The 25,588-nt window shown below is 41.8% G+C and overlaps 1 protein-coding gene and 1 long non-coding RNA gene across 5 annotated transcripts; one reads left to right on the forward strand and one right to left on the reverse strand.

Annotated features, from left to right (window-relative positions):
- The first annotated feature begins 12,608 nt into the window (after window positions 1–12,608).
- Window positions 12,609–22,100, forward strand: LOC108145246 (delta-sarcoglycan-like). 3 transcript variants are annotated; one of them, XM_017270518.2, is made up of 6 exons: window positions 12,609–14,767; window positions 16,694–17,286; window positions 17,357–17,477; window positions 18,781–19,042; window positions 20,191–20,314; window positions 20,414–22,100. In XM_017270518.2, the coding sequence occupies exons 2-6, from the start codon at window positions 16,771–16,773 to the stop codon at window positions 20,600–20,602; spliced, it is 1,212 nt and encodes a 403-aa protein (XP_017126007.2). In that variant the 5' UTR covers window positions 12,609–14,767; window positions 16,694–16,770; the 3' UTR covers window positions 20,603–22,100. The 3 variants fall into 3 exon arrangements, with proteins under 3 accessions (XP_017126007.2, XP_017126009.2, XP_017126008.2); XM_017270520.2 differs by having other exon boundaries at window positions 12,610–13,007; XM_017270519.2 differs by having other exon boundaries at window positions 12,610–13,007; window positions 16,705–17,286.
- Window positions 22,101–24,456: 2,356 nt separating this feature from the next.
- On the reverse strand, window positions 24,457–25,282 carry LOC121466852. 2 transcript variants are annotated; one of them, XR_005977017.1, is made up of 4 exons: window positions 25,047–25,282; window positions 24,896–24,991; window positions 24,765–24,820; window positions 24,457–24,706 (listed from the first exon to the last, which is right to left on the reverse strand). It is a non-coding gene; the product is annotated as an uncharacterized LOC121466852 (long non-coding RNA). The 2 variants fall into 2 exon arrangements; XR_005977016.1 differs by having other exon boundaries at window positions 24,457–24,820.
- Between the last annotated feature and the right edge of the window lie 306 nt (window positions 25,283–25,588).

The following is a 25,588-nucleotide window of genomic DNA, read 5'->3' on the forward strand; positions in this document are numbered from 1 at the left end:
AGCAGCTCCTAATATTTTCAAACCTGTCCTTGCCAAAAGAAAAATTATTTTCTTTCCAATGGGAGAGGCTCTGTTCTATAGAGACTAAGACTTTGTATATTTGTATACTTTAGAGCATTTAAATTAAAGAAGAAGTTTCTCGAATTGCAGAAGGGAATTTTTCGAAAATAAACATTAGCCTTACTTAAAAGCTTTTCGCGCTAAGTGACCATCAAAACAATTTACACAGTGTGGCAAATTGGCCCGCGCTGAGTGGTGGACAGAATAATATGCAGCTCGCCAAGTGTCCTAGCCTAGCAATCTGTGACACGCCTCAGATTTAGCTCAACAAAACTCCGCCCCAAAAGTCTTTTAAGCGCCTGAAAGACACAGAGAAAATGGTTTACCAGCAAAGAAAACTCGAAAGAAATTTTGTGGTTTCTGGTTCGTCGCGCATTGTAAAATGTATATACATTTCTGAGTATTTTCTAAAATTAAATGCGACACTTTGCATAGTTGTTGGGATCATAGAGACGAAAAGCAAAAAAGAAAATGCCGCTCAATTTGCTGCACAAACAGAACGCAAATCAAATAAGAGCCTGGCAACAAAAAGCGGCCACGCAGGAGACTCCGGCGGAAAGAGTAGGGTGGAAACGAGTGCCCGACTGAGACATTGGACAGATGGGTGTGAGAACACCGACGGATGGGACGAAAGGGAGCTGCATGGGTACAATTTATGACAACTTAATTGATTTACTTTACGTACGTGACCAGAAAAATGAATATTGCATTACGATGGGATTTTCGTTAGAGTTTTTTCCGTTGCCGCCGGAAGTTCTATTTCAACGTTCCGCTGTTTGCCACACAAACACCAGCACCACAAGTAAAACCATCCTCTTAGGTACCCAGGAGTTCTGTAGTCTTTGCTTAAATCGCGCAATTAGCAATGTCGCTACAGTGCTTTTTGAGCCAGGACGAAGGAAAAAGAGCAAAGACCTAATATAATTTGTGTATTCCGCAGATAGTATTGTGTTAATTTCAACCACTGGCACACTTGTACGCTCTTAAAGAACTTATACCCACAAAGGAAAAAGTGAAATGACTAATGGCCTAACTTCGGTAAGAAGTTGTTTTACTACCGAAAATTATTGAAACTATGCATAATATAGATATCAAACAAACATATACAAAAGGCGTGACAATAGCAATTTCAATGTACAACATTTCTAATATCAAATTTTGTGAGAAAAAATAGATTAAAGTTAATTAAAATTCAGCTGCTACCGACTGAGGGTTTGGATAATCCCACAGCTCACGTATTTAATTCTAAAAGACATAATGAGCAATCTAGCCAGTTGATTTGGCAGTTAGGAAAGCTATCCGGACTGGTGGGCACGATGTTCGCTCGAGCCTCCATGTCAATGACAATTTATACACATTCAAAGCAAATAGTCGTGCGTCACTTGTGTCTAGGTGGGTTACAAATGTATGTGTGTTGTGTGTGTTCACCTGGTCTATATACTGGCGAAAGCGTCCGGATACACGATGTTGCGACCGGCGTGGTTCCAAGTTGTGCAAACAATCATAAATAAAGCAAGCAATCAAACATGCTGCTGGTCACTGATTACCCTAATTTGTATGCCACAATTTGACACATGACAATTGACACTTAATAACAATGGGTGCCAACAACAAGAGCAGCGTCAAGCACTGCAGCCGCACATTGCACATATTTGGCAATCATTTATTTTAGAGCCGATTGAATTTTAAGTAGTCAAACATGCATATGACATAAGTACCTAGCCACACGCACAGCCCTACGCATGACAATGCACCGGGGCACACGCATGTATGTATGTAACTATGTGTTTGCGCACACATTCACTTCTCACTGCATGCGCCCTGTCGATAAAAGGCTCCTCGTACCGCGGAATCCGTACTTGGGTCCCAGGACCCTTCTGGACTGCCCTGAAGGGGAGTGTTCGCTTGTTCAAAACATAGCCATAAATATGACAAATTGATTTCGGAGAATGGTTTCATTTCATTGTTCCTTTCAGTTTGGGGAAGTATTAATTGGCCAAACCATTTGGCTTTAATAGACACTAAACGCGGCATTCCCCTACTAAAGCCGCCCGAAGTGTCGTGCGTGTGTCAACGCAGATTAAAATTCAGAATTGATAGGGCGATGTTTCCAGTTTTATTATCATGGCCCCAGGACACGAAAACAGAAGCCGGTAAAAAAAATAGCGACTCCATTAATTCGATTTTCAAAACTTTTAAAACAGACCGCCAAAAAGACATAGGCAAACGGATTGATGGAAAGATAGATTCACTCGGTTAGGTATATCGACTAGTCGTGGCATGTGGTTTATCAATTGTTTCAGCGCGAACACCAAGTTATTGTTGTGTTTTCTACACAAGCTGCTGAATGTGCATCATTCCATCGTTGATTCGCGCACTGGTCCTGATCTCTTTCCGGTTCCTGTTGCTCTTCCTGCCGCACAGCCGATTCACGCCGAAGGCCACCAAAAAGCAAACAGCTTACAATCGGTAGCGCCATCGCGAATAAGAATATTGCATCGCTACCCAACCAGCCGGCTGAAGGAGGAGAAGTGGTGCCGTTGTCATTTTTTTTTTTTTTAGCAGGTCCTGGTTGTGGTGCCAAAGTGAGAGCCCATGAATAATTCCACTTCAATTCCACTTTGTGCATTTCATTTTTGCAGGCATTGTAACATACATCACGGCAACAGCGTCAACGACAGACAATGGGTAAATGACGAGCACGGCAATTGGCTTCGATGGCTGACTGTTTGACCGACTGCCGAGATTCAGTCAAAAACATTTCGAGCTTGCGTTATCCCCCCATTATTTAATAACAATTCAGGGACCGCCCTTTCGGCCAGCGCAGTTAATCCATATTCCATGTGCCCTGGCTCACACTTTGCTCCTCCTTACTTTCCAGCGTTCAATGTGTTTTGTTTCTTAAATATCGAACGCTAAAAAGTTATGTAATCTGCTGGATTCTTTTGTAACGGGTATCCCCTAGTCGTATCCCGGGATATTGCACTCTGGCCTGTTTTGGTATGTTTATGCCATCTCTCTGCACTTAAATAAACTTTTGTGTCAAAATTTTATCAATTATTCAGTTAAAATGCATTGCAAATCCTGTTAAAACTCTACTGCAATGGAAGTGGCAGTATCAGTAGCATCAACAATAACAGCATCGACGACAACGGCAGCGAACACAAAAACCTAAATGGCTGAGGGGGAGGGGGAGGGGGAGGCATTGTCAGCGGAGGAGGAGAAGAAACCATGTCACTGGCCACATATGGCCATTTGTCAATTGAATGATGGGAATATGAATTTATGGCATTAAAATCTTTTGGTTTTTCGGCCGTTTGAACGAGGTGAAAGCGAAAATGAAACGATAAAGCGCAAACCGGAAAACAAAAAGCACCGTCCCTTCGCCGTACGTACATAGTTGGTGTGAAAAAGGACAAAAGCTGACTAGAATCAGAAAGCCCGACAAAAGCGGATTATTCGTAAAAATAAAGTCCAGCAAACAGGAAAAGGGCTCAAACGAAACACGATGCAAATAGTCGACTACACTGCAAAGTGGCATCTTCACATACAAGTCAACTGAAATCACACACGATAGCCACAGTGCACAGGATGTGTTGCTTAATGCAACATCAGTTCGCTAACGCGATTCGTCATAGCAAAAGCGTGGGTATGAAGAGTAAGTACCCCTGAAGCCATTGACGACGTTTTCACTGGTATTTAACCGATACCATCTAAAAACTTACATACTTTAGAAATATTTAATGGGATTGATTAAAGTTTAAAAATTAACACTTTAACTCGAGAGGACAAACCAGTTAAACCATATGCAGTTTCCTTCTTGGAGTATCAGTGTACTTATATACATCCTAATGTGTATGCACGCGTATGTGCTTTTGGGCCTGCGTGGTGCGGAGTGGAAGCAGAACTTGTCTAAGCGATTTTTGATTACACTTCCGACGGAAATTATCATATATCCTTCTGCTTGAATAATTTTCGTAGAAATACGCGACAGAGCGTCGAGAACGGTACCCAACCTTACCATCAATACCACGCTGCTGGTGTGAGAATATTGGTTAAAGCCTCGCTGAAGCTTTGCACCTGAACGGCGCAGTTCGTCTATGAAACGAATAGTCGCTAAATTGAGCCAAAGAATCATTTTAAATGAAGATTGACCAGAAATAAACAGCAATTAGATAGATAAAACGGGCCGACGCAGAGTGACCGTAAGAATAGCAAGTCAGTTGCACGACCCAGGAGCTTGTGGGTGGAATGGTTCTGGACCTGGTTCGTTAACCGAAAAGAAACGGAACCCGACACTAATTAAAGGGATTTGTTATAGCAGTTTTGTTCAATTAATTATTTCGACTATCAACGCTGTCAATCTTTTTATATAGAAATCTGCCTGGCACAAGCCCGGACTGGCAACCAACTGAGCGCCCTCAAGAGATTATTTTCTGGTGCTTCACAACTTATTTGTTTTGGCATGCAGCCGCTAGCAGCCAGCCGGCAGTTGGCGTCAAAAAGCAAACGGGAACAATCGTCGAAGAGTTAAGGAAGTCCAGGGGATAGCGGCGAAGAACAATGCTTTATCGTCTCGTATCCTAGCTACTTCTTCTCACTGTCTATCATCCGTCAGCCCTTTTCCACAGCTACTAGTTTGCAAATTGCCTTTTGCTGTTCCCTGCCGGGCCATTATGGTGGTGTGGAGTACAGAGGACTATTTTGCTATGCTTTGTTCAAAAAGCAACGACTGCCTAATTTATAAATTCCACTTTAAAAATAATCCTTCAAAATATTCTTATTAAATGGCGCATTGAATAATCCCAGCCCGCGTATTGACCGAAACTGATGTTGGACCCACTCCAAATTCTGCCACCTGGCACCACCCACACAGAGTTTGCTTCATCATTGCGAAACACATACTTGCGCAGCGCAAGCATTGGGTGCCAGTGACCTTTTTATGCAAACATTTCCCGGGGGCAGTTGGGCCAAGCCTGCACATAACTGGTGACTGCTTCTCCCCACAAAAGTTTTGTAGCTAGCGAGCACTCATCCGTCCTGCGTTCGGCCTTATCACCATCCTAATCTTTATCTCTCAACGTCAATGGAACACCTGTCAAATCACGTACAATAGGTCATACGGACTGGACCGGCATGGACTTATGTAAGGGGGTCCATTAGTAATACAAAACTAATGCTGAACATTTAATGTAAACAGTATTAGCTTAGGGTAATTAATATTTTCCACACGGGTTTTTACGATTGCGTTTGATTATAAGCTAACTACTTGATCGCCGTGCATCCCCTCATAAAACAACGATCGATGGTGCGAGTACAGTAGGTGCCTGTGTAACACTGGTGCATTGAGTCGTACCAGGATGAAGTGCCGTTAGACAAATGACAGCGAGGTACGAGCGGTGAGGAGAGCTATTGCAATCTAGATTTGAGATGGGAGTCGTAAAACCGGAAATAAAACAGGAAAATTAAAAACGTACAAAAGGTGCAAAACAGAGAGACGCGGCACGAAGGCAGCATGCGCAAACAGAGAGGAAAATGGCACACGGATAGACAGTCCGACATCCAGGCATTTGGGGTGGCGACGTTGGACGATTAAGGGGCGCACTGCCGGATTCTATGAGCTACATTCAGCGCCCACTCCTCCAATAGGCAGAGGACCCAGCAAGGTAGTTAGGCAAACACACAAAGGTAAAAAAATATACAACTCCGAGGGCAATATGTAAAATGAAAATTGCAAAGAGGGGTAGTCATGGCACAGACTACGGCCGTCCGAATCCGCAGGGTTCGAAATTCCCATGACGTCATCGAATGCCACCGCTTAGCCGCTGCATCCATCTGTTCCGGACCAGTCGAGTCTCATTAAAGCCTAAAACCCCATTGAGTTCTTTGAAAAGGCCCTTTGGCATTCTTATTGGTGGCTCTTTGAGCGACAAAAAGCTAAAAGTGCTTTAAACGTACGATTATATCAAAAGACAGCCAACGTTTAACAAACGTGTCCTTGAAATGAAGAAAAGAATCCACCAAACCTGACAATATTAAAATAGGTTTAGGTCTGCAGCACTCGATTGAATCACACGAATATGTACACCTCCCGCAAGCACGCAATGATGCCATAAACAGAAGCCGGAAAGCCAACAACAAAGGCAATATCTGAAAAGCGAACACGGCACGGTCAACGCCAAAAATGGCAAAATATTTCCAGAGACAGGGGGCAAAAACAATTACTTAAAGCAATTCTTCCGAACCATTTGTACAAAATCCACAAATTAAGGCACTTTCTCTGCAGACAGCCGCAGTCGCAAGTACTTGGAGCAGAGGGCGGGTGTCACGACAGCTGTCGAATGTCGACTCCCAACTGCCTTTGTGCTTGGCTGGTCGTCTATCTGACATCCGACTGTTGTCTAAAAACCGTAAAATCGCGCTGCAGGAGCCACAAAGCCAACACCGAAAGTAAAATCAAAGTATATAACGAAAAAGGAGCAAATAAATGATGAAAATCAAGAAAAATAAGACAGCATTCAAATGAAATAAAACTCAGGAGAACAAGGACCAACGCAAATTCGCTTTATTAGATTTAAATATAGGATGCTACAAAAGAGGGAATTAGAAGTGGCAATGATCAAGTCAATTTAAAGGAAAATAACAAGCCAAAATGTAGAAAACCGGAAAGAAAGCAAACTTCGGCAAGCCGAAATTCATATACCCTTGCAGCTATTACAAGAATTAAATACTTTTGAAAACAATAAAATTATGATTTACTTGCGTATATGTTGAAAAACATTGAAGCTATTATGGTTTGCAGCTCAATTATTAGATAGTTATTGTATATATTTTTATTATTTCTATGGGAGCTCTATGATTACTATATGTCGAAGAACTAAAAAAAAAAACTTTAAAAAACAGCAAAGTTATAATTTTTTTTGTATTTTTTTTCGATTGTTCCTATGGGAGCTTTATGATATAGTCGTCCGATTTTTCTGAAATTAAAAACGTAACTCTAAAATATTTAACCATTAATATATGTCGAAGAACTTAAAAAAAAAATTAAAAAACAGCAAAGTTATAACCTTTTTTATTTATTTTTTCAATTGTTCCTATGGGAGCTATATGCTATTGCCTTCCGATCCGGCTCGTTCCGACTTATATACTACCTGCAATTGAAAGACAACTTTTGGGAAAGTTTCATGCAGATAGCTTTAAAACTGAAAGACTACTTTGCGTAGAAACGGACGGACAGACGGACATGGCTAGATCAACTCGCCTAGTGATGCTGATCAAGATTATAAAATAGGATATCCATACTAAGTTAGTATACTTCTATAGGGTCATATCAAACTACCCGGCACAATGACGCTCATGGTGAAATTTTATGGATAATTTTAGGTGTTTATGATAATTCTGTAAGGCCTACGTATCACGCAAATCTTCCCCTGCCAAACATACTATCATTACACTGCACCCTTGTAGGGATTTGAATTACACATAGCTCTAGATTTTTTTAAAAAATCGTATATATTTTCAAATACAAATTTTTTGTTGTTGTGTTTTAAGGACCCGTTACCATTGTTTATGTTTTTTATGTAAATACGTTTGTCAATACAAACCACTCTAAATTAAGAATCCGATTGCCGAAAAAAATATTTTAAACTTGTAACTTCGAAATGCTAGTTTTCCCCCGTGTACTCATATGCGACTGCATAAACAATTCTGCCTTCGTTTTCGCTCAATTACCCGACTCAGGTTTCACTAAAAAAATTTTCTCTGACGGTTTTCCCTCCTAGAAAAGTTTTTGTTTTTTGTTTTTCCCTCACATTGATTCAAAAACGATTGTACTCTTCCAGCCGACAATCCAGAAATTATCTGCATGAATGTGGTGGGTCTGACTATTTTACAGAGACATCGCACAATGACAAGCAGGCCGAGTGCAAGCCTTTGCTGCCACGACTTACTTATTTATTTATGACAATTTTTGCGACGGCAAGAAGAAACACAGCGAAAAGGCACGCCTTTCTTGTCTGAATCTTTATTCATTGATTATTTAACGACTTCTTAAGTGGTTTCTTAAGTACACAAAAAAAAAAACTCACCGCTTATGTGCGATTAAGCCAAAGTAGACGCAAGTAGAATTGAGCGTGCGTGGGAGTCGTGTGTGTGTGTGTGTGTGTGTGTGTTTTGTCTAGGACAAGTCAAAGCCAAAGAGAATTGATGAAGCGATGAAGCAAACTTTTGCCGCAGCAATGGGACAGTGGAACATCGGACCGTGGATTGTGTAGCCTTACATTTGCAAACCTAACCTAGAAGGAGCCAGTAAAAAGCAACTTAGTCAATATCCTATGCCTTTGCTTCGACTACCCGTTACGCATTTCCAAGCAAACTTGCCACACACAAAAAAGAACAAGAAAAGGAAGCAAGCTTCGGCAAGCCGAAGTTCATGTACCCTTGCAGCTATTGCAAAAATTTAATATTTTTTAAAACATTAAAATTATGATTTACTTGCGTATGTATGTCTAAAAACATTGAAGCTATGATGATTTTAAGCTCAATTATTGTATAGTTATTTTATATATTTTTATTATTTCTATGGGAGCTATATGATATAGTCGCCCGATTTTGACTTGATTTTTACTTAAAAACAGCAAAATTATAATTTTTTTATTTATTTTTTCGATTGTTCCTATGGGAGCTATATGCTATAGTCGTTCGATCCGGCTCGTTCCGACTTATATACTACCTGCAATAGAAAGACAGCTTTTGGGAAAGTTTCATGCAGATAGCTTTAAAACTGAGAGACTAGTTTGCGTATATACGGACGGACAGACGGACAGGCGGAAATGGCTAGATCGACTCGCCTAGTGATACTGATCAAGAATATATATTCTTTATTGGGTCGGAGATGTTTCCTTCACTGCGTTGCAAACTTCTGACTGAAATTATAATACCCTCTGCAAGGGTATAAAAAGGTCAAAGCAACTAAGACGGGATAAGTTTGTCTACTTAACTTGCTCAAATAGCATACGGCCAAAGTTTTCTGGCTTTGCTCTCCATCCCGCGGAGTTGCAACCCCATGTTGATGATAACGAGGCCGCAGACAAAGACTAAGAAGTAGGCTAACGTTCGCGGATGCGTGACCGCTGCCCACTGCCACTGAGTGTTTTTTTAGGACAAATCAACAATCTTCAAATAATCACAAATTGTAGATTTTTTTGGGGATTTGCGGTTCTCAGACAGTTATGAGTTTACAAAAGAAAAGCCAGTGTTCCCACAAAATATGATAATGTTGATGTATGTTACAATGTACAAAAAAAGCAACGAAATTATATTTATAAATTCGCACTTTTGTGAGAAAATAGAAGTGGAGTGTTTTAACTGTTAAATATACCCGTTAATTGAAGAGTAAACGGGAATAATGGATAAAATATGTAACGCAATAAATAATAAAATATATTTTTGATCACATTGTAGTTAACCGAGTCGATCTAGCCGATCTAGATGATTTATCCCTGTCTCTATATCTGTCTGTCTGTCTGTCTCGTCTGTCTATCTGTTCGTTTTTACGCAAACTAGTCTCTCAGTTCCTCGACATATAGTAACGGTTGAATATTTCAGAATTACGGTTCAAATTTCATAAAAATCGGACGACTATAACTTAAAGCTTTCACGGGAACAACAAAAATATAAAAAAAATTGTTTTTTATTAACTTTTTTATTTTATTATTTTTTTTTAGAAAATCTTTTTGACTAATTATTAATTTGACAGATCAGATTTACGCTTTTTATTTTATTAAAATCGGATAACGATACTATATAGCTGCCATAGGAATTATCGAATAATTGAGCTGCAAATCATCATAGCTTCAATGTTTTTAAACATATACGCAAGTAAATCATAATTTTAATGTTTTCAAAAATATTTAGTTTTTGCAATAGGTGCAAGGGTTTATGAACTTCGGTTTGCCGAAGTATGCTTCCTTTCTTGTAAATAACTCTATTTGTAATTTCTTTCTAGTCTCGAACCCTACTTTAGAGATTACCCAATCTTTAATACATAACACACTTTTTTTTTTGAAAAGGACACGCTGCAATAAAAATGCCGGCGGGACGAAGGAGAACATTTCAAAAAGTGTATTTATTTAGTTGAATTCTTAAGGAAAAGTGTCTTTTGTGTTGACTCCTAGATTTAAATTATATTTTCTTGGGAGGCTCATACTACTTATGAAAAAGCAAAGGCTCATTATTTTTCCAGCACGACCATGCTGCTTCCAAATAAAAGAGCCAAATCCAGTTGAAAACAAGTTAAGATATTATAAATGCATAAAGGGACAGGCGAAAACTATGAGGACGACATCTGTTTCGACCATCCAAAGCTAAGACCAAAAACCCAGCCTGGTTAGGGAGTCCGGAGTCCGGAGCACAGTATATATGTGCGGCAACGTGTGTGTTGGTTGGGGATGTGGGTGTATTGGGACGGGCATACCTACTTAAGTTTTAACCAGGACCCCGGGACACTCCCTCTCAGATTTGTTCGAGTGTGTGAAGCGCTACAAAGGTTTTTTGGGCACACACGCCCACTTCCAGCAGAGCCGCTGAAAATAGGGTTTTAACAATACACAACGGGGCGGTTTTTTTCACTTCTTTAACACTCTATTGTTTTTTGGCGCTGCTGCGTATGCAAGTGCAACGGTAAGGCAGCCCTATATAAGGACCGCACTTACTCTTTGACTTGATCGCCCTGAGCCAGATCTCCTGGGAACAATCGTAGACCAAAGCCCCGCCCAGACGTGTTCGGCACATGAACTGAACCGACCAGGACCATCCCACATCCTTTTCCGGCTCCATCTCAATTGGCAGGGACAATTAGCAGGGCCTGGACCCGAGCCGGTGTGCGTGTGTGTATACGGAGTTATGTTGGCAGGCAAAAGTAAGCGAGAACGCAAGTTTGTTTGTCAGGCAGCAGTTACCCCGCCCTACAAGCGTGCTTCTAATGAAAGCTCAAGATATATGAACTTTGGCCAAAGATGAACATGGTTTTAATATTTTAATTCCGTTTGTTTGGGGAAAGCAAAGGGATGAAACTCCCTAGATGGGGGATAGGATAGTTCCACTTTAGGCGAAGAAGCTATGATGATTTGCAGCTCAATTATTTGATAGTTCCTATGTCAGCTATATGATATTATTTTCCGATTTTAATAAAATTAAAAGCTCTTAACTGTCAAGTTATTTATAAGTCAAAAATAATTTAAAAAAAAATTTTTAAATAAAAAAATTAAATTTTTTTAAATTTGTATACCCTTGCAGAGTGTATTATAATTTCAGTCAAAAGTTTGCAACGCAAAGAAGGAGACATTTACGACCCAATTAAGTATATATATTCTTGATCAAAATCACTATAAGAGTCGATCTAGCGATGTCCGTCTGTCCGTCCGTTTCTACGTAAACTAGTCTCTTAGTTTTAAAGATATCTGTATGAAACTTTCCTAAAAGTTGTCTTTCTATTCCAGGTAGTACATAAGTTAACTTATCTATTTGTAATTTTTTTTAAAAATTCTTTTTGACTTATTAATAAATTGACAGTTTAGAATTACGCTTTTAATTTTGTTAAAATTGGAAAACGATATCATATTGCTGCCTAGGAACTATCGAATAATTAAACTGCAAATCGTAATATCTTCAATGTTTTTAACCATATATATTTAATATTTAATTTTTGAAATAGCTGCAAGGGTATATAAACTTCAGCTTGCCTAAGTTTGCTTCCTTTTTTGTTATACCCTTGCAGAGGGTATTATAATTTCAGTCAGAAGTTTGCAATGCAGTGAAGGCGACATCTCCGACCCTATAAAGTATATATATTCTTGATCAGGATCACTAGGAGAGTAGATCTAGCCATGTTCGTCTGTCCGTCTGTCCGTCTGTCCGTCTTTCCGTCCGTCTGTCCGTCCGTCTGTCCGTCCGTTTCTACGCAAACTAGTCTCTCAGTTTTAAAGCTATCTGCATGAAACTATCCCAAACGTTGTCTTTCTATTGCAGGTAGTATATAAATCGGAACGAGTCGGATCGGACGACTATAGCATATAGCTCCCATAGAAACAATCGAAAAAATAAATAAAAAAAAAAATTAGAACTTTGCTGTTTCTTAAATTTTTTTTTAAGATCTTTACCAAAACTTTGATTACTTGGAGTCGACCCGAATGCGATTTCGAACGAAAATAGAAAAGATCACCTAGTTGATAAAATTTCGTATATTTTAGAGTCAACCCAGAATGACTCGAAGGGCAAGGCCGACAGTAAAGAAGCAGCAACACGTGGCTACTGCAAGCCACATGTTGCTCGCTTCGGCCAAAAGGTAAACAACTCGCCTTTTCCGAGGGCCGCGCCACTCGGTATCCACTCGAGAGGTGCCGAGCATGGACGATTCAACGGTGGGGACTGGGGAACCAGCTACAGCCAACCGATGTTTGAGTGAAAACTGGTCGGAAGCACCGTTCGGCAAAAGCTTTGCGGACACGAAACCGCCTCAGCGACTAGCTGCGCTGTGCCTCAAACGAAATGGCTGATATTGCGGCTAGTGATTCTGCCGTTAGTTGTTGTGCTGGCGTGTACGAGTACGGTTCTCGTGCGCGCATACGGCAGCGCTCCTTAAGCGTTAAATCAAAGACAGATTTCAAAATTCAAGCGGTTTAAAAAATTATGTTTGAGTGTTTGTTGTATGTGTTTTGTTCATTGCCACGTGCTGTGCCTTTTGAGTTATGAAACTTTTGTTTATGTCTGGAGACTAAACTTGTGAAGGTCAACGCGTCGCCTCGATCGGTCTCAAATTTAAGTGTTTCGTAATAAGGCCAAGAGACCAATAGCTCCGAATTTCATTTTGATTGTATTTTGTCAAGGTTTCACGTGAAATTTGTTAAAAACCCCGTTTAAGTTTGCAATAAAGGCATTCGAGTGTAACAGTACGTATATGTCTATAAACTCATGCATCGATGTCCCATTAAAAGATTAAAGTCACCAGCAAAATGCAGCTACGTCTTTATCCATTTGATTTAAATAAGTGGTATTCATTTTGTTTGTGTATGGCCCAAAAAGATCTGAAGCAGTGCCAATTACAAGCCGTTTGAAAGGCTCGTATTAGTTTGTTCCCACATGATTGCAAAAAAGTTGAGAATTACTGCCCTTACGCCACTTACGCATGATTGGAATAAAAATGTCCTACAGGCGGCAACAAGGACATAACAATATACATATACAGTACAGCTATGAAAATGACAACAAGTGTTGTCTGCTGGCGTAGCCGCTGCTGTTTCCAAAACGGACGAAACGCCATTAAAAGTGGCAACTACAAGCTTTCGCACAAAACACAACATGAAATTGTTGCAAAATATGGAACTGCTGTGTCTGAATTGGAAGGAGAAGTGTTATGCCAAGCCACAACTTCGACTGGGACTACAACTTAGTGTGCAGAACGAGAATTTAGGTCCGGGTCCGAGTCCCTTGCGAGGAACGTGCCGTAGCACAGCCTGCTCAACCCCACGTTGCTGGTTGGTAACAAAACCCATTTGGCCCAAACCACATATACATATGGGTCTTCGGCCATGTCTACGCCCGTGTCTGCGTCCGTCGTGTGTCTGACTTCGTTGATAACTTAATAGCAAGACAATGCAATACTTTCCATTTACGAGTTCATTTCTATAAATGGGTGAAATCAAGAGCGCCGTCTAGATGGGTCGGCACCTGATTCTATTCACGGCATCCGATCCGCCTCCGTCTGTGTTTGTGCAACTGCGGTTGCTAAATCGGTCGGTGCCTGCCTTGACATAAGCCCATTCCGCTTGAAACTACTTATGGCAGAGAACTATCAAACATATACATAAGTTGTTATTCATGAATGCGCAATGAGCGTGAGATGTCCATGGGCGGCAGCAGGCCAGTTGCCAGTTGGGCCATATCAACCACGATCGGTTGGGTTGATCCTTATACCGAGTTAAACAAACGTCCGCAAAACTTACGTGCTTCTCAACACATCCGGCATACGCACGGCGAAGGCAGTAATTTCCCATGAACATTAGACAATGTAAACGGAAAATCTGCAGCCAACATATGCATGGATGTGACAGAAGTCGTAATAAAAACATGGGGCAGCAATAGCAAAATTAAGTGAGCGGCATCTGTATGGGCAACTTTACTGTAACGTGCGGCACGTGCTGCTTGTGCCCAGCGTAGTTTATATTTCACTACGTTTCTACCCGCCGACTCCCGATCCCGGCGTCATATGGTGCGAGCTTTTACTCACCGTCTGTCTGCAGACACTAAATCACCTTCAGCTCCCTTGAACGGTTCTCGGAGATTCTTCGAAACTGGCCGAATTTTCAGATTGTTGGGGAGACGCCGGTTGAAAATGGCTACATCTGCTGCTCTCTTTCCTGATTGGTACCGCGGTGGGCCTGCAATAAATGCGTTTCCAAAAAAGAAATATACATATGCAAGATTGTGAAGTATATCAGCAGAGAAGCCGCAGGATAAGCAGTACATCAGCCGAAAAGCAGAAAGCAGTAGAGCAGTAAAGCAGCAGCAGAAATGTATAGAACGCGTTATGGATTTTTTGGATGATCGAAGAATGGGCAGTTATAGAAGAGGAATTCAGCAGAAGCAGAGGCAGAAGGAGAAAAAGAAGAAACGCAGCAGAAGCAGAAGCAGACAGAGAAAAAGTGACGCCGTAAGAAAAAAGCCGACAGTCAAATATTTTGTATCTTTCTATACTAACTTTATAGAATAATAATAAAAAGCAAGTTGAGATTAACCTTCTCAACTCACATATATATCACACTGTGTAAGTTTTTACCGATAACTGCTTATTTGCTGAGACTTTGCTATTAACTCAAATGTTGGGGCAGGATTGAAAACATTAAATGCCTGTGTTAACCCTTCTCTTTTCTACATTTAGTCGAAAAACCCCAAATATGTATTCCCTTTTGTTTTTCCGTACGCTTTGTAGTTTGCAGTTTAAACTAATTCCATTTAACTGACAAATACTACCGCCCACCTTCCCCTCCGATAACTGCCCCTAGGGGCTTTTGGTATTGCCCAACAGCTGCCCTACGGATTTGGTGTGGAAAAAAGTCGGCAGATGCCACACCTCAAATTTGTTTTATTTCGAAATTGACCGCTCTTGTGCAAATCACAATCCCTTAACTTAAATTGCCTAAATTATTCACGGAGACGCCTTCCCTGTTCTCAATTTTTTGTTCTATGCTCCTCGCCACTTAGAATACACTGAATTAGAACGTAAACAATTGAAGTAATTACCGACGCAGACTGTATAAACATTATGACAAAAATAAACAAAATTCCGTCCGTGCTGACGGAACGGATAGGACGGAGAGCACTATGGGAGTGTGTATGTAAGCACATGTAAAAGCTATTCTACATTCTAACATTCAACATTCGAATATCGAAATATGTAGATTTGAGAAAAAGTTGGACTAAGACATAATTCGTACCAAGGCGTACCACGCACAATTTCGTAGGAAAAACAAGAAAAAATGTAAGGTCCGATATGTTTTAAAAAAACCATTTCGATATTCAGCAACATTTTCCCTATGTGAGGTGTAGTATAGATAAAAGAGCGAACATGGCTAGATCGACTCTCCGGGTCGTAAAAGTCTCCTTCACTGCATTTCAAACTTTTGACTAAATTATGCTTTCCTCTGCCAGGGTATAATAAGATGCTGAACCGAAAATATCTATTCATTTATTTATACATTTTTGTTGTTATTTATACTGTTGTATCAAACAGTTCATGCCACTGGTTCTCAAGATAATCAAGAAGCGACGTGTCGCGATGAACGCCATAAATCTTAATTAGAGACACGGTTCACAACTCGCGAGCATCGTTGATCGACCTGGTCAGTCGGAGAAACCGAATTTACTTTACAATTACCTTTTCATTTGGTATTATACTTAACCCTTTTAAGTAGCAAAGGCAACACGAAACAACCACATTTACAATTTATCTTTAACATCAGATTGGCTGGAAAATAATTATTTTGCAACACTAGAACTACCTATTTATTTATTTATAAGCATCATGAGCAAAAAGTCTATAATATATTCATATACAACTTTTTATTTTATTTATTATGATTTCTTTTGAAAGTATGCTTTAATAAATACTCCGAACCCACCCTGTCGTTAGTTTCATAGCTGTTGCATGTAAATTCGCCCAAGCAGCACACATATTCGTCATCATTTCGTAAATGTAGCTGCAGGCGTGCATAATTGAATGACTCCACGTGTGAAGTCGCCAACAGCTGACGCCACTAAAGTCATCAACTGGTGCATTTGTAGTAACAGTTGCAACCGGAGCTGAAGCTGCAGGTGGAGGTGAGGCGAAGCTGGATGCGTGATGCTATCAATGAAGGGTAACTGCAGCAGCCTACTGCATATTTGAATGCTGCATATTTAAATGTTGCAGTTCATTCTGACAAACGAGGACTCCATAAAGGAGTTACCCATGCATGGTTACCAATGCTTAGGCTCCCAAATACATACTGTGACATCAGCTCAATTTGGCACACACAATACGAGGCTCGAAAGTGGCTCTCAAAATTTTTATTGAAACTACGAATTTTGTTACATTTAGTTTCTTTGCAGAATAAAGAAAACCAAACAATCATGAACGCCTCATGCAGCTACTAGCTGCTGTGCAGTTGATGAGCAATGTTGGCTGCTGACAGTAGTGAGATCAGTGACTTCGGGCCAACCTCGCGGCCACTGCAAGCCCGCTCCGCTGAGAATAGCAGACACCGATTAGCGGTTGGTACTACGGCCAAGCGACCCCCTAAGACCAGCCACCGTTCTGGCCCAATAACAGCCAGCAGCACCGGCGGAGCAAGCGGCAACGGAAACGGTAGCAGTGGCTCCGCAAGCGGCTGTGTAGCTCCAAACGCCCTATCCCCGGCTAAGGGAGGAGGTACCATGACGACTGTGACAACGACGACGGTCAAGGCAACGGTCAGCCACGGCCAAGGTCATGGGCGAATCGACAGAGGGGGTCGCAGCGCCGCACCTGGGAGCTCCAACGTAGACGGATATGTCGGGGGGATCGAGATGTATTTAGGCCTCATTGGATGGCGAAAGAAGTGCCTGTACACTCTGCTGTTGCTGCTAATGCTGCTTATTATCACAAACCTCGTGCTTACCCTCTGGATTCTCAAAGTGATGGAGTTCTCAACGGTAATTGCGTCATAGACTCCGTCCCCCCGTCCCAGATTGACCCCACTAACTATTCGCTTGCCGCTTTTAGGAAGGCATGGGTCAGCTTAAAATCGTACCCGGTGGCATACAGCTGTCGGGACAAGCAATAATCATGGACACGCTGCGCACATCGACAATCCGTTCGCGTCACGGTCAACCCATCTCAATAGGTGAGTGTGAAATGCGTTCCCGTTACTCGCTTCGAGCGTTTCCGAGGGCGATTAGGTGCGAACAAACACCGTCATACACGCAGCCACCACCCCATTCAGCATTGCGCCTTCCCTTCCTATCCCCACCATGGGGTCTACTTAGTGCGACGCCCGCGTGTTTTGCATATTTCATAAATTTTTACCATTCACGTTCCCACATTCTACACTCGGTTCGTTTAATCATGGTCACGCCGGAGCTATCGCTCAGCATTTCAGGTGTGAGGGACAATAACCAAACGACATTGCCACTGTTGAACCTCCTCGCAAATGTTAAAGTCATGAACGTCGCCGTGCGCTGCCTCCGATGACTGGCTGAATGGCTTGCCGCTTTTACGCAGCCTCTAAAAAGCGTTAGCAGACTCATTTGTTGTCTTGTGCTTAAGGGCAGGTGCACTGAGCTTACAAATTTATAGATGGTCGGTGCACAGGCAGGTGTTTAGGGACTTGCCGTTGCAACTTAAGACATAAATCAACAGATATCATACATTTTGGCCACGAAGGCGAGCAGGAAATCAGAGGCGCTTAGCGTCGGCAAATAAGATCGGGGCGGCTGCTCCTCCATCTAAAACGGCAGCCGATTGAACAGCAACCAAGATGTACAATTACAGATAAACCATATGAAACCACGACCAAAGAAGACTGATGCGATTTCCAAGGGACCTTCGTCCATTGTCGCCAGGAAAATGTTATCAAAAAGGAAAGCAGGAACAGCACTGCAAGAAGCAGAGCATTTCCCGCAGCGATAAGCAACCACAGAAACACGCGCGGAAGCTGGGACAGTGAGTGTGACGGAGAAGTTGGTGCGATGGGCGACGGATCCTGACCGAGAGGGTGAGTCGGTGGAGGGTCATGGCGGAGGACAGCCCAACCAGGTGACAGCGATGGTTGATAGTTGATAGCCAAGAGAGATGGTTTCGACTGCGACGCGTCGCACTGGGCTTAGACAATAGGGGAGAGAGGAGCCAAAGGTTTGATTTCCGTTTCCGCCGTCTTGTTATGTGCTATCTTTAAGAGGAACCCTCTTGTATTTGCATAATCATGTGTGGCGGCTGTTTGGCGGTGTGTGTTTACTAATTTATATTGCAATTACTGCTGAAATTATCCGCATTTGTTATACAAACATTTGAATTGATTTTCCCTTACCCTTACCTTTATAAAACAATCCTCCGTAAATATCTATCTCATTTATGTCGCATATCTTCTTCCGTTTCCATTTCTCCGACTTTCGTGCGACTCCACGGCCCATCGTCGCCATCATCAACAGAATCATCACGTAATTTTTCAATCAATACACGTGACCCGAATGGTATGATTGAGAATCATTTATTTCTGGGACACGATAAGTTCGAGTGCCTGTCTGCGGGATTTCGCATAAACGACACCAACGGTCGCAGCCTTTTTTCCGTAAACCGAAATGAAGTCACAATCGGAGCGCACGCCCTGCGGATCGACGGCGAAGGTGGCGCCGTATTTCGGGAGTCCGTGCAGACGCCGCATGTGCGCGCCGAGCCAGGTCGGGAGTTGAGGTAAGTGCAGAGCCACGTCCATAGCTAGAGGTCCAGACCCTGAAAACCGAGGACTGCGATTTGGCCCGAACGATCTACCGTTGAAGAGGCAAGGTACGGAAAACATGCCAGTGGCAAGTCCATGACCAATTAAAGTAAATGAAATCGAAAGCCAATCTACTGCAGCCACTCGTAGTCCGGTGTTGAAATTCAATGAATGTAATAAATTTGCAGGAATTCGTAGCAGAGCAGGGACGGGCATGGTATACTGTGGTCGCATATTAGTCGTTCTTCGGTTGGGGAAATCTGAGAAATAAAAAATTAAAAACAAACACTCAGTTGCGTTCGTGCGCCTCTGTCAACGTAACCTTTGCGGTATTCAAAACAACAGTCAGACTACCGACAGTCCCTCATATCGCCCACAAACAACAGTCAAGTGTGGGACAGATGGTGGCCTGGTGGTGCACTGCACCCTTACCTGCATCGCCATCAACACTCACCAACCTTTTCATAAGGTGTCGGTATTCAGCTCACTGAGCGCGGGCTTGGGAAGTGAAAATATTTATACACATTTGTCAGAATGTACACAAGCGATGGCAGTGAATTAAAAAGCGCCAAAGGGGCCAGACCTTTTTCCCGTTTGACTAACGCCGGACGGGATTCGGACTGAGATTGGGGCTTTGACTGGGATTGGGAGGCAGTCATTGCATTATGCGCAAAGGCCCATCCATCGCCCATCTGTACGTGTGAGCGCGTGTGTACGCATGAACCATTAACAGGATCGGCGGCTTGTAATAACATTTTCATTGACAAATTTGGTGATAACTGCCTGTTGGCTCATTTTCATGATTGTCTGGCACCAGATACACACTCGCATATTTCAGTTGACGAGCTGGTTGGCGATGTCAACGCGTAGTCATATCAGCAATTTAATTTAAATTTGAATTGTTCTTTGGGCACCATTCAGCGGTCCATTGGCGGCACCCACGCAATTGAGTGACTTTCCGTTTCATTAGGCTGAGGTTCGGGGAAAACGGCTTCGTAACCATGTTCAATCTCTGAGACTCTGGTCATCCACCTCCGGCGGACTCCTCTGGGACTGGGCAAACGCTTTTCCCATTAACTTAGTAAGGCGGCATCGCAAAACTTGTGTCCTGATTTAATTACAGACTCGAATCTCCAACCCGCCAATTGGAGATGATGGCGGCCAAGGACATCAACTTGCAATCCCGGGCAGGAGGAATAGAAGTTGTGGCCCTGGAAGATGTCAAGTTCCGAGCCCTCGATGGGAGCGTAAGTATGATTATTTGAAAGACAAATTGGTGTAGTAGTAGGCACAGCAAGGGCTCACTTCAAAATCACTTGCCCAATTATGTGCTCTTATCGATGCAGCTGCGTTTGGAATCCTCGAAGATACTTATGCCCAACCTGCGAACGGCCCAGCCTCCCATCCTGGGTACCGCCCAGAGTCGGGACCATATGCACCGAGTCTTCCAACTCTGCGCGTGCTCGAACGGCAAGCTTTTTTTGGCAGCGTCGCATTCGATATGTGCGGGCGATGACTCTACCGTCTGCAGGTGATTGCAAGACAGCACGTCCACGTTGGATAGCGATGCCCGAAATGAAGGCGGTTTGGATACAGAGTAAGGAGCTAGGCTACCGGACAACCCAGTATACAAGTATGCGGTTCAAGGCAATGAAAAGGACAGATCGCTCACTGCTCATTACCATAACTTTAGCTGTATGCACAGAAATCATCACATTCATGTTAAATTATTCATATTCTAACTGTAACATAGAGTGGTATGCCTAACTACATAGTAGAAAAACTTAAACAAATATGATTAATCATGCATACGCATATATCTGCATCCATAATCGTTTATACCGAAACTTAAAGAACAAAATCAAGAGCTTCTTAGACATTTGGATGTTGTGTTTACTAGTACAGATGGCAATTCAGAGGCATAGGCATGTCCTATATAGATACATACTATATCAACAAAGTAAATACTAACGCAGTACAGAAAATAATAAATTTATAATCAAGCATAGAATACCACCAAAGGCCAGTCTCGTAATAAATATATCAACATTGTCGTTATTGCGACGTAAAATCCTTTAAAATAAAATGGTATAGACTTCCAGGTTAAATGCATTTTTCCCTGTGAATGTGTGCCTACCCAATTCGGATCGGTTTTAAAGGATCGGTTCAGAATAAAAATTTTTTTTCATGTTAGAAATCGCTACAAATTTTTGCCAAACACATGTCGTCACATATATCAGTTCAAATATTTCCGAATATGCGCAGTTTGTATACCCTTGCGGAGGTTATTATTATTTTCGTCAAAAGTGTGCAGCGCAGTCGTCCCTTTTCATTTTCCATATTTCACTTTTTTCATAATTCATATTCTTAATCAGTCTAGTCGTCTTTCTGCTGTCATACCTATTGCTAGCTCTGCTTAAAAGCTTAAGGCTTAAAACTTTTGCAATTACATTTTACGAAGATCTAGTTTAAAAACTCAGCTTTTTGGCTAACGTTTTTTATTCCATTTCCGGACCTATACCTTTTGGACGAAAATCGAATGACCAATTCTTATAGCTGTCATATATGTCTCATACTGGCCGTTGACTAGCGTAATGTTAAAGGTTTTTAACACGAAATATATCAAATTGTTTTATTATGTCTATACCGATTTTGTTTAAAAGTCTTTGTGATCAGGCGAATATATCCTATAGATGCAAGAGGAAACGATCGTGTAAAAATTTTAATGAAATATGTTATTTTTATGTCTTTTATGATGGTTGCACATTAATTCCACCTCTTGAGTTAACTATATTATATATCTGTCTTATGTATATTCGCACAGTTTTTATTTTTAATAATTCTCCTTCTTATCAAATCAAAAACTTTAACCATCGAGGATTATGATTGATTAACAAAAACGCAGAACCATTTACACAAAGCAGTCCTAAGATATTGTACATAAGACTGTCTTCTTCATATAACTCTGTACTGCATCATACTGAAATACAAATTGACTCGGCCGTAAACCTAACTGTATTCATGTAGATAATCTTGCAACGAATATTATTATTTAGAAAATGTTTGTATGATAATTATGATCAGATGCATCATGCTGGCATTAGGCACAATACGAAGACAATGAAATATCATCCAATGAACCACAAGAGCTATTTATACCTAAACGTATACATATGTAATATTACAGGTACACAAGTACGAATACCAGTATAATTATGAACAAAAAATATATATGAGTAAATAAGTTCGAACATGGATATGGATATAAATACATATATTAATACAGTTGAATATAAAATTGCCGTTGGATTTTTCAAGTGCGAGAGTACTGATACGTATATATTAATATATATAAATAATCAAATGTATTTGTATGTGTATCTATATTAGCAAATTGCAAATGCTTTGAAAAAGGCAATAATTTTAATTTGTTGTTAATTTTTGTACCACGGATAGGAAATATAATGTTTATGTATAAAGTGTGGAGTGGAGGTATGAAATCTTTATATATCATATATTGTAATACTGAAAGTACAGATAGATAAATACATGCGTAAACAACAATTAAACAATTAAAATGATTTCAAAAGAAAATTCTGAAAACAAATGCCAGGATATGGAGTTCTAAAAGCGGAAAAACAACAACGTCTGTCCCTGCAATTGGTTGGACATACGGATTTTTAATTCGACGGCTAGGATTGTGCGCACTTTTTACAGCAAAGCGCTCAAACGAGGACTCAAGCCGAGTGCTCGTTGGTTAACGCCTTCTAGCACCACTTAAATTGAACCGTAGAACGTTTGAAGTGTTTTGTGGGAGCGTCTAAGCGACGCCGACGATGGCTGAGTGACGATGACGGGACTTCAACGGCATCGCAAACGCGGACTCAGACATAGGCCCTGCATGGCCAGCCGGGACAAGTGATGAGGTCGTGGTTTTGTCTTCGTCCTTACGGTCGTGATAGTCGTCGTTGTGGGAGTTTCCGACCAAAGGTACGACGGCACACGATGACTCCTCGGGCAGCTAAATTGAGTTATTCTTTCATCCAAGGACTGCTTTGAGCTGAAAACGAGCTTGCCAAGCGCTGCCAGGAAGCTTTGTGAGCAGTGAAAGTTACCTCGCGCGCTTTCCAATTCAATTTAAAAGCTTCTCTATCCGCAACTTCACGGACTGGATCCAAGTGCAGACGCATCGTTGGCCTTTGTCCTCAATGGACTTGCCATCGTCAATTGCTCATGCATCATTTATGGCCTGCTCAGCAGCCAACAGATTGAATACGCCAGCTGAACCCTTTAAATTGGCCTGCGGTGCATTGTGATGGGATGGGTTCAAGTTTAGTCACCGAACTCCCCATTTTGTCCGCTCTGCGGCAGATTCATCCTATCCGACAAGCAGGTGTCTGGAATTTGGACAATGCAGTGGGTATGGAGGGATGGAGGGCGATGGCATAACTGACGTTTTATTTAGTATTCTATTAATATTCTAATAGGCGCTTTTGTACTTTTCCCTCCTCATTGGAGCGGTTTGCTAACGCTTTCGTTCTTTTCGTAATACGGTCCTCACACGTGACTATGTGTGTGTGTACAAGCAGTAATCACATAAAATTTTGTAATTACCACACTTACAAACTGTTAGCTAGGAAGCAGCTTTCGCGACACTAGAGTTGCGTTGCCCCCCTTCCCACATGTGCGTTACAGCCTTGAGCACATACACAATTTAAATTACAATGCAAACTCAACTGCTAAAGTGGTGGTACTTCGACCTGTCTTAAGGCGTTATAAAATTTAAATGAAAACACCATGCGGCCCCATATGTGAGTGACTATAAATTCTGCAGGCCACCCTTGCACGGACCTATCCACCTTCCGTCGCCCACGTTCTCATCGGGCGTCAACGGCAGACAGGAAGCTAACTGCCTCCCCCAAGGACGTGTTCTTCCCGTGGGAGAGGGGGTGAGGGAGACGCAACAGTTAGTTAGTTAACGTATTATGAAATGAGTGTAAACCTGTGCCAAGCTGACAAATTAAGTATGCATGAAAGTGGCAGCGACGCACACTCAGGTAAGAGCTATGTATAAACTAACACTTAAACGCGTTGAAGGGAGTTCCTTTTAGGTTGCAGTTAATAGGATTTGGCTGAAGAGTGGAACCAATTTAATTGTTTTATTTGTTTACAAAACCCTAAAGTCATTGTACTTGCAACGGTGTTGACAGCGAAGCGTTGCTCGACTTAAGTCGGCATGTGTGCACGTTTTTAGGGCAGTGGGTGGGTGAGTGTGGATGGGTGTGCTTGTATAGGTGTATGTATCTTTGGGTGCATGCCGTAACTGACGTTTAAATGGGCAATAAGGTAAAGTTGTGTAATGTTTTAATCGTTAAGGACGTACGTGGCAAGGCCATCCAGAATCCCCCCCATTTCCACCACTCTTCTTGCAAGGTCGATTTAGGCAGCCGGGCAGCTGCTGACTTGCCCTGATGGTCATTTGTGTAGCAGGTCAAACTTGCACATACACCGACAGATGGAACTGAGGTTAACACGTTGACGGGTTGTATTGTTCCTCGGAGGCCAGTCTCCAGGACTCAGTCAGTGCAGCTCCACCCAAGTATCTGGCCTTTGAAGAGCATCTTCAGCGTCATCCTTCCCTGACAGCAACGTACCGTGGCCTCACTCATTTATTAACTTATTAAATTACACACATACTTGCACAGGTTGCCGGGCCACAGCCACATCCCAAGGTGGCTGTCTGGCAGAGGAGACTGCAACCGGGCGGGGTATATGGTTAATTTATTTGCATGAAAACATATGTACAAAGTTGCAACTTGCAGACTTACGACTATATAGTGAGGGCTCAACTCTCATCTCTTGGATCCCTGTGGCAAGGACGCACTTGCTTTACGGCCTTTTGCGCCGTGCGTGTAGCAACGGAGCTTGTAAATGGAGACCAAGAAATAGTCACTGTCGGCATTGGCATTTGCGTCTTACCTCGTCCTTGGTGCCAGACCCCGGTCCAAGCAACTAAACGAATTTATGTCGTAATGAATGTCAGTGGCCGCATATCTCCGTGTCTATAAGCGCTTTATGCACAGTTCAGCACTTCTTTTACTACGATTTAAGCCTTTGGGTTGTACTAGCATATGTGAGGTCGGACGTGTATCCGGCGGGATCTTGATGTTGTTCGTATTATTTTTATTGCGTTGCGGGCTTGGCAGTTTAAGCAAATTTAAAAGTTATTCAAAGCATTTGAAATGTATTCGTATCTGGGGTTGAGGGCTGGCAGCGGAGATACCAATTCGCTTATAAAGGTGTTGCGCATTTGCGCTGGCAGCTTATCGGCAAAAGTTAACAAAATGAAAACAAAACATTTTCAGTAATAACCGATGAAGCCAAGCTGAGTGAGCTCTATGTTCCCAAGGCGAAATCAAACCAAACCTGATAATTCATACGATTTGTGCTTGAGTTATAAGCTGCTCACTTTGTGCTTAATAGTTTCCCCTTGTTTTAACATATTTACAATATCCAAACGC

Source organism: Drosophila elegans, unplaced genomic scaffold, assembly GCF_018152505.1.
Source record: "Drosophila elegans isolate 14027-0461.03 unplaced genomic scaffold, ASM1815250v1 contig_183, whole genome shotgun sequence".
Classification (NCBI taxonomy): domain Eukaryota; kingdom Metazoa; phylum Arthropoda; class Insecta; order Diptera; family Drosophilidae; genus Drosophila; species Drosophila elegans.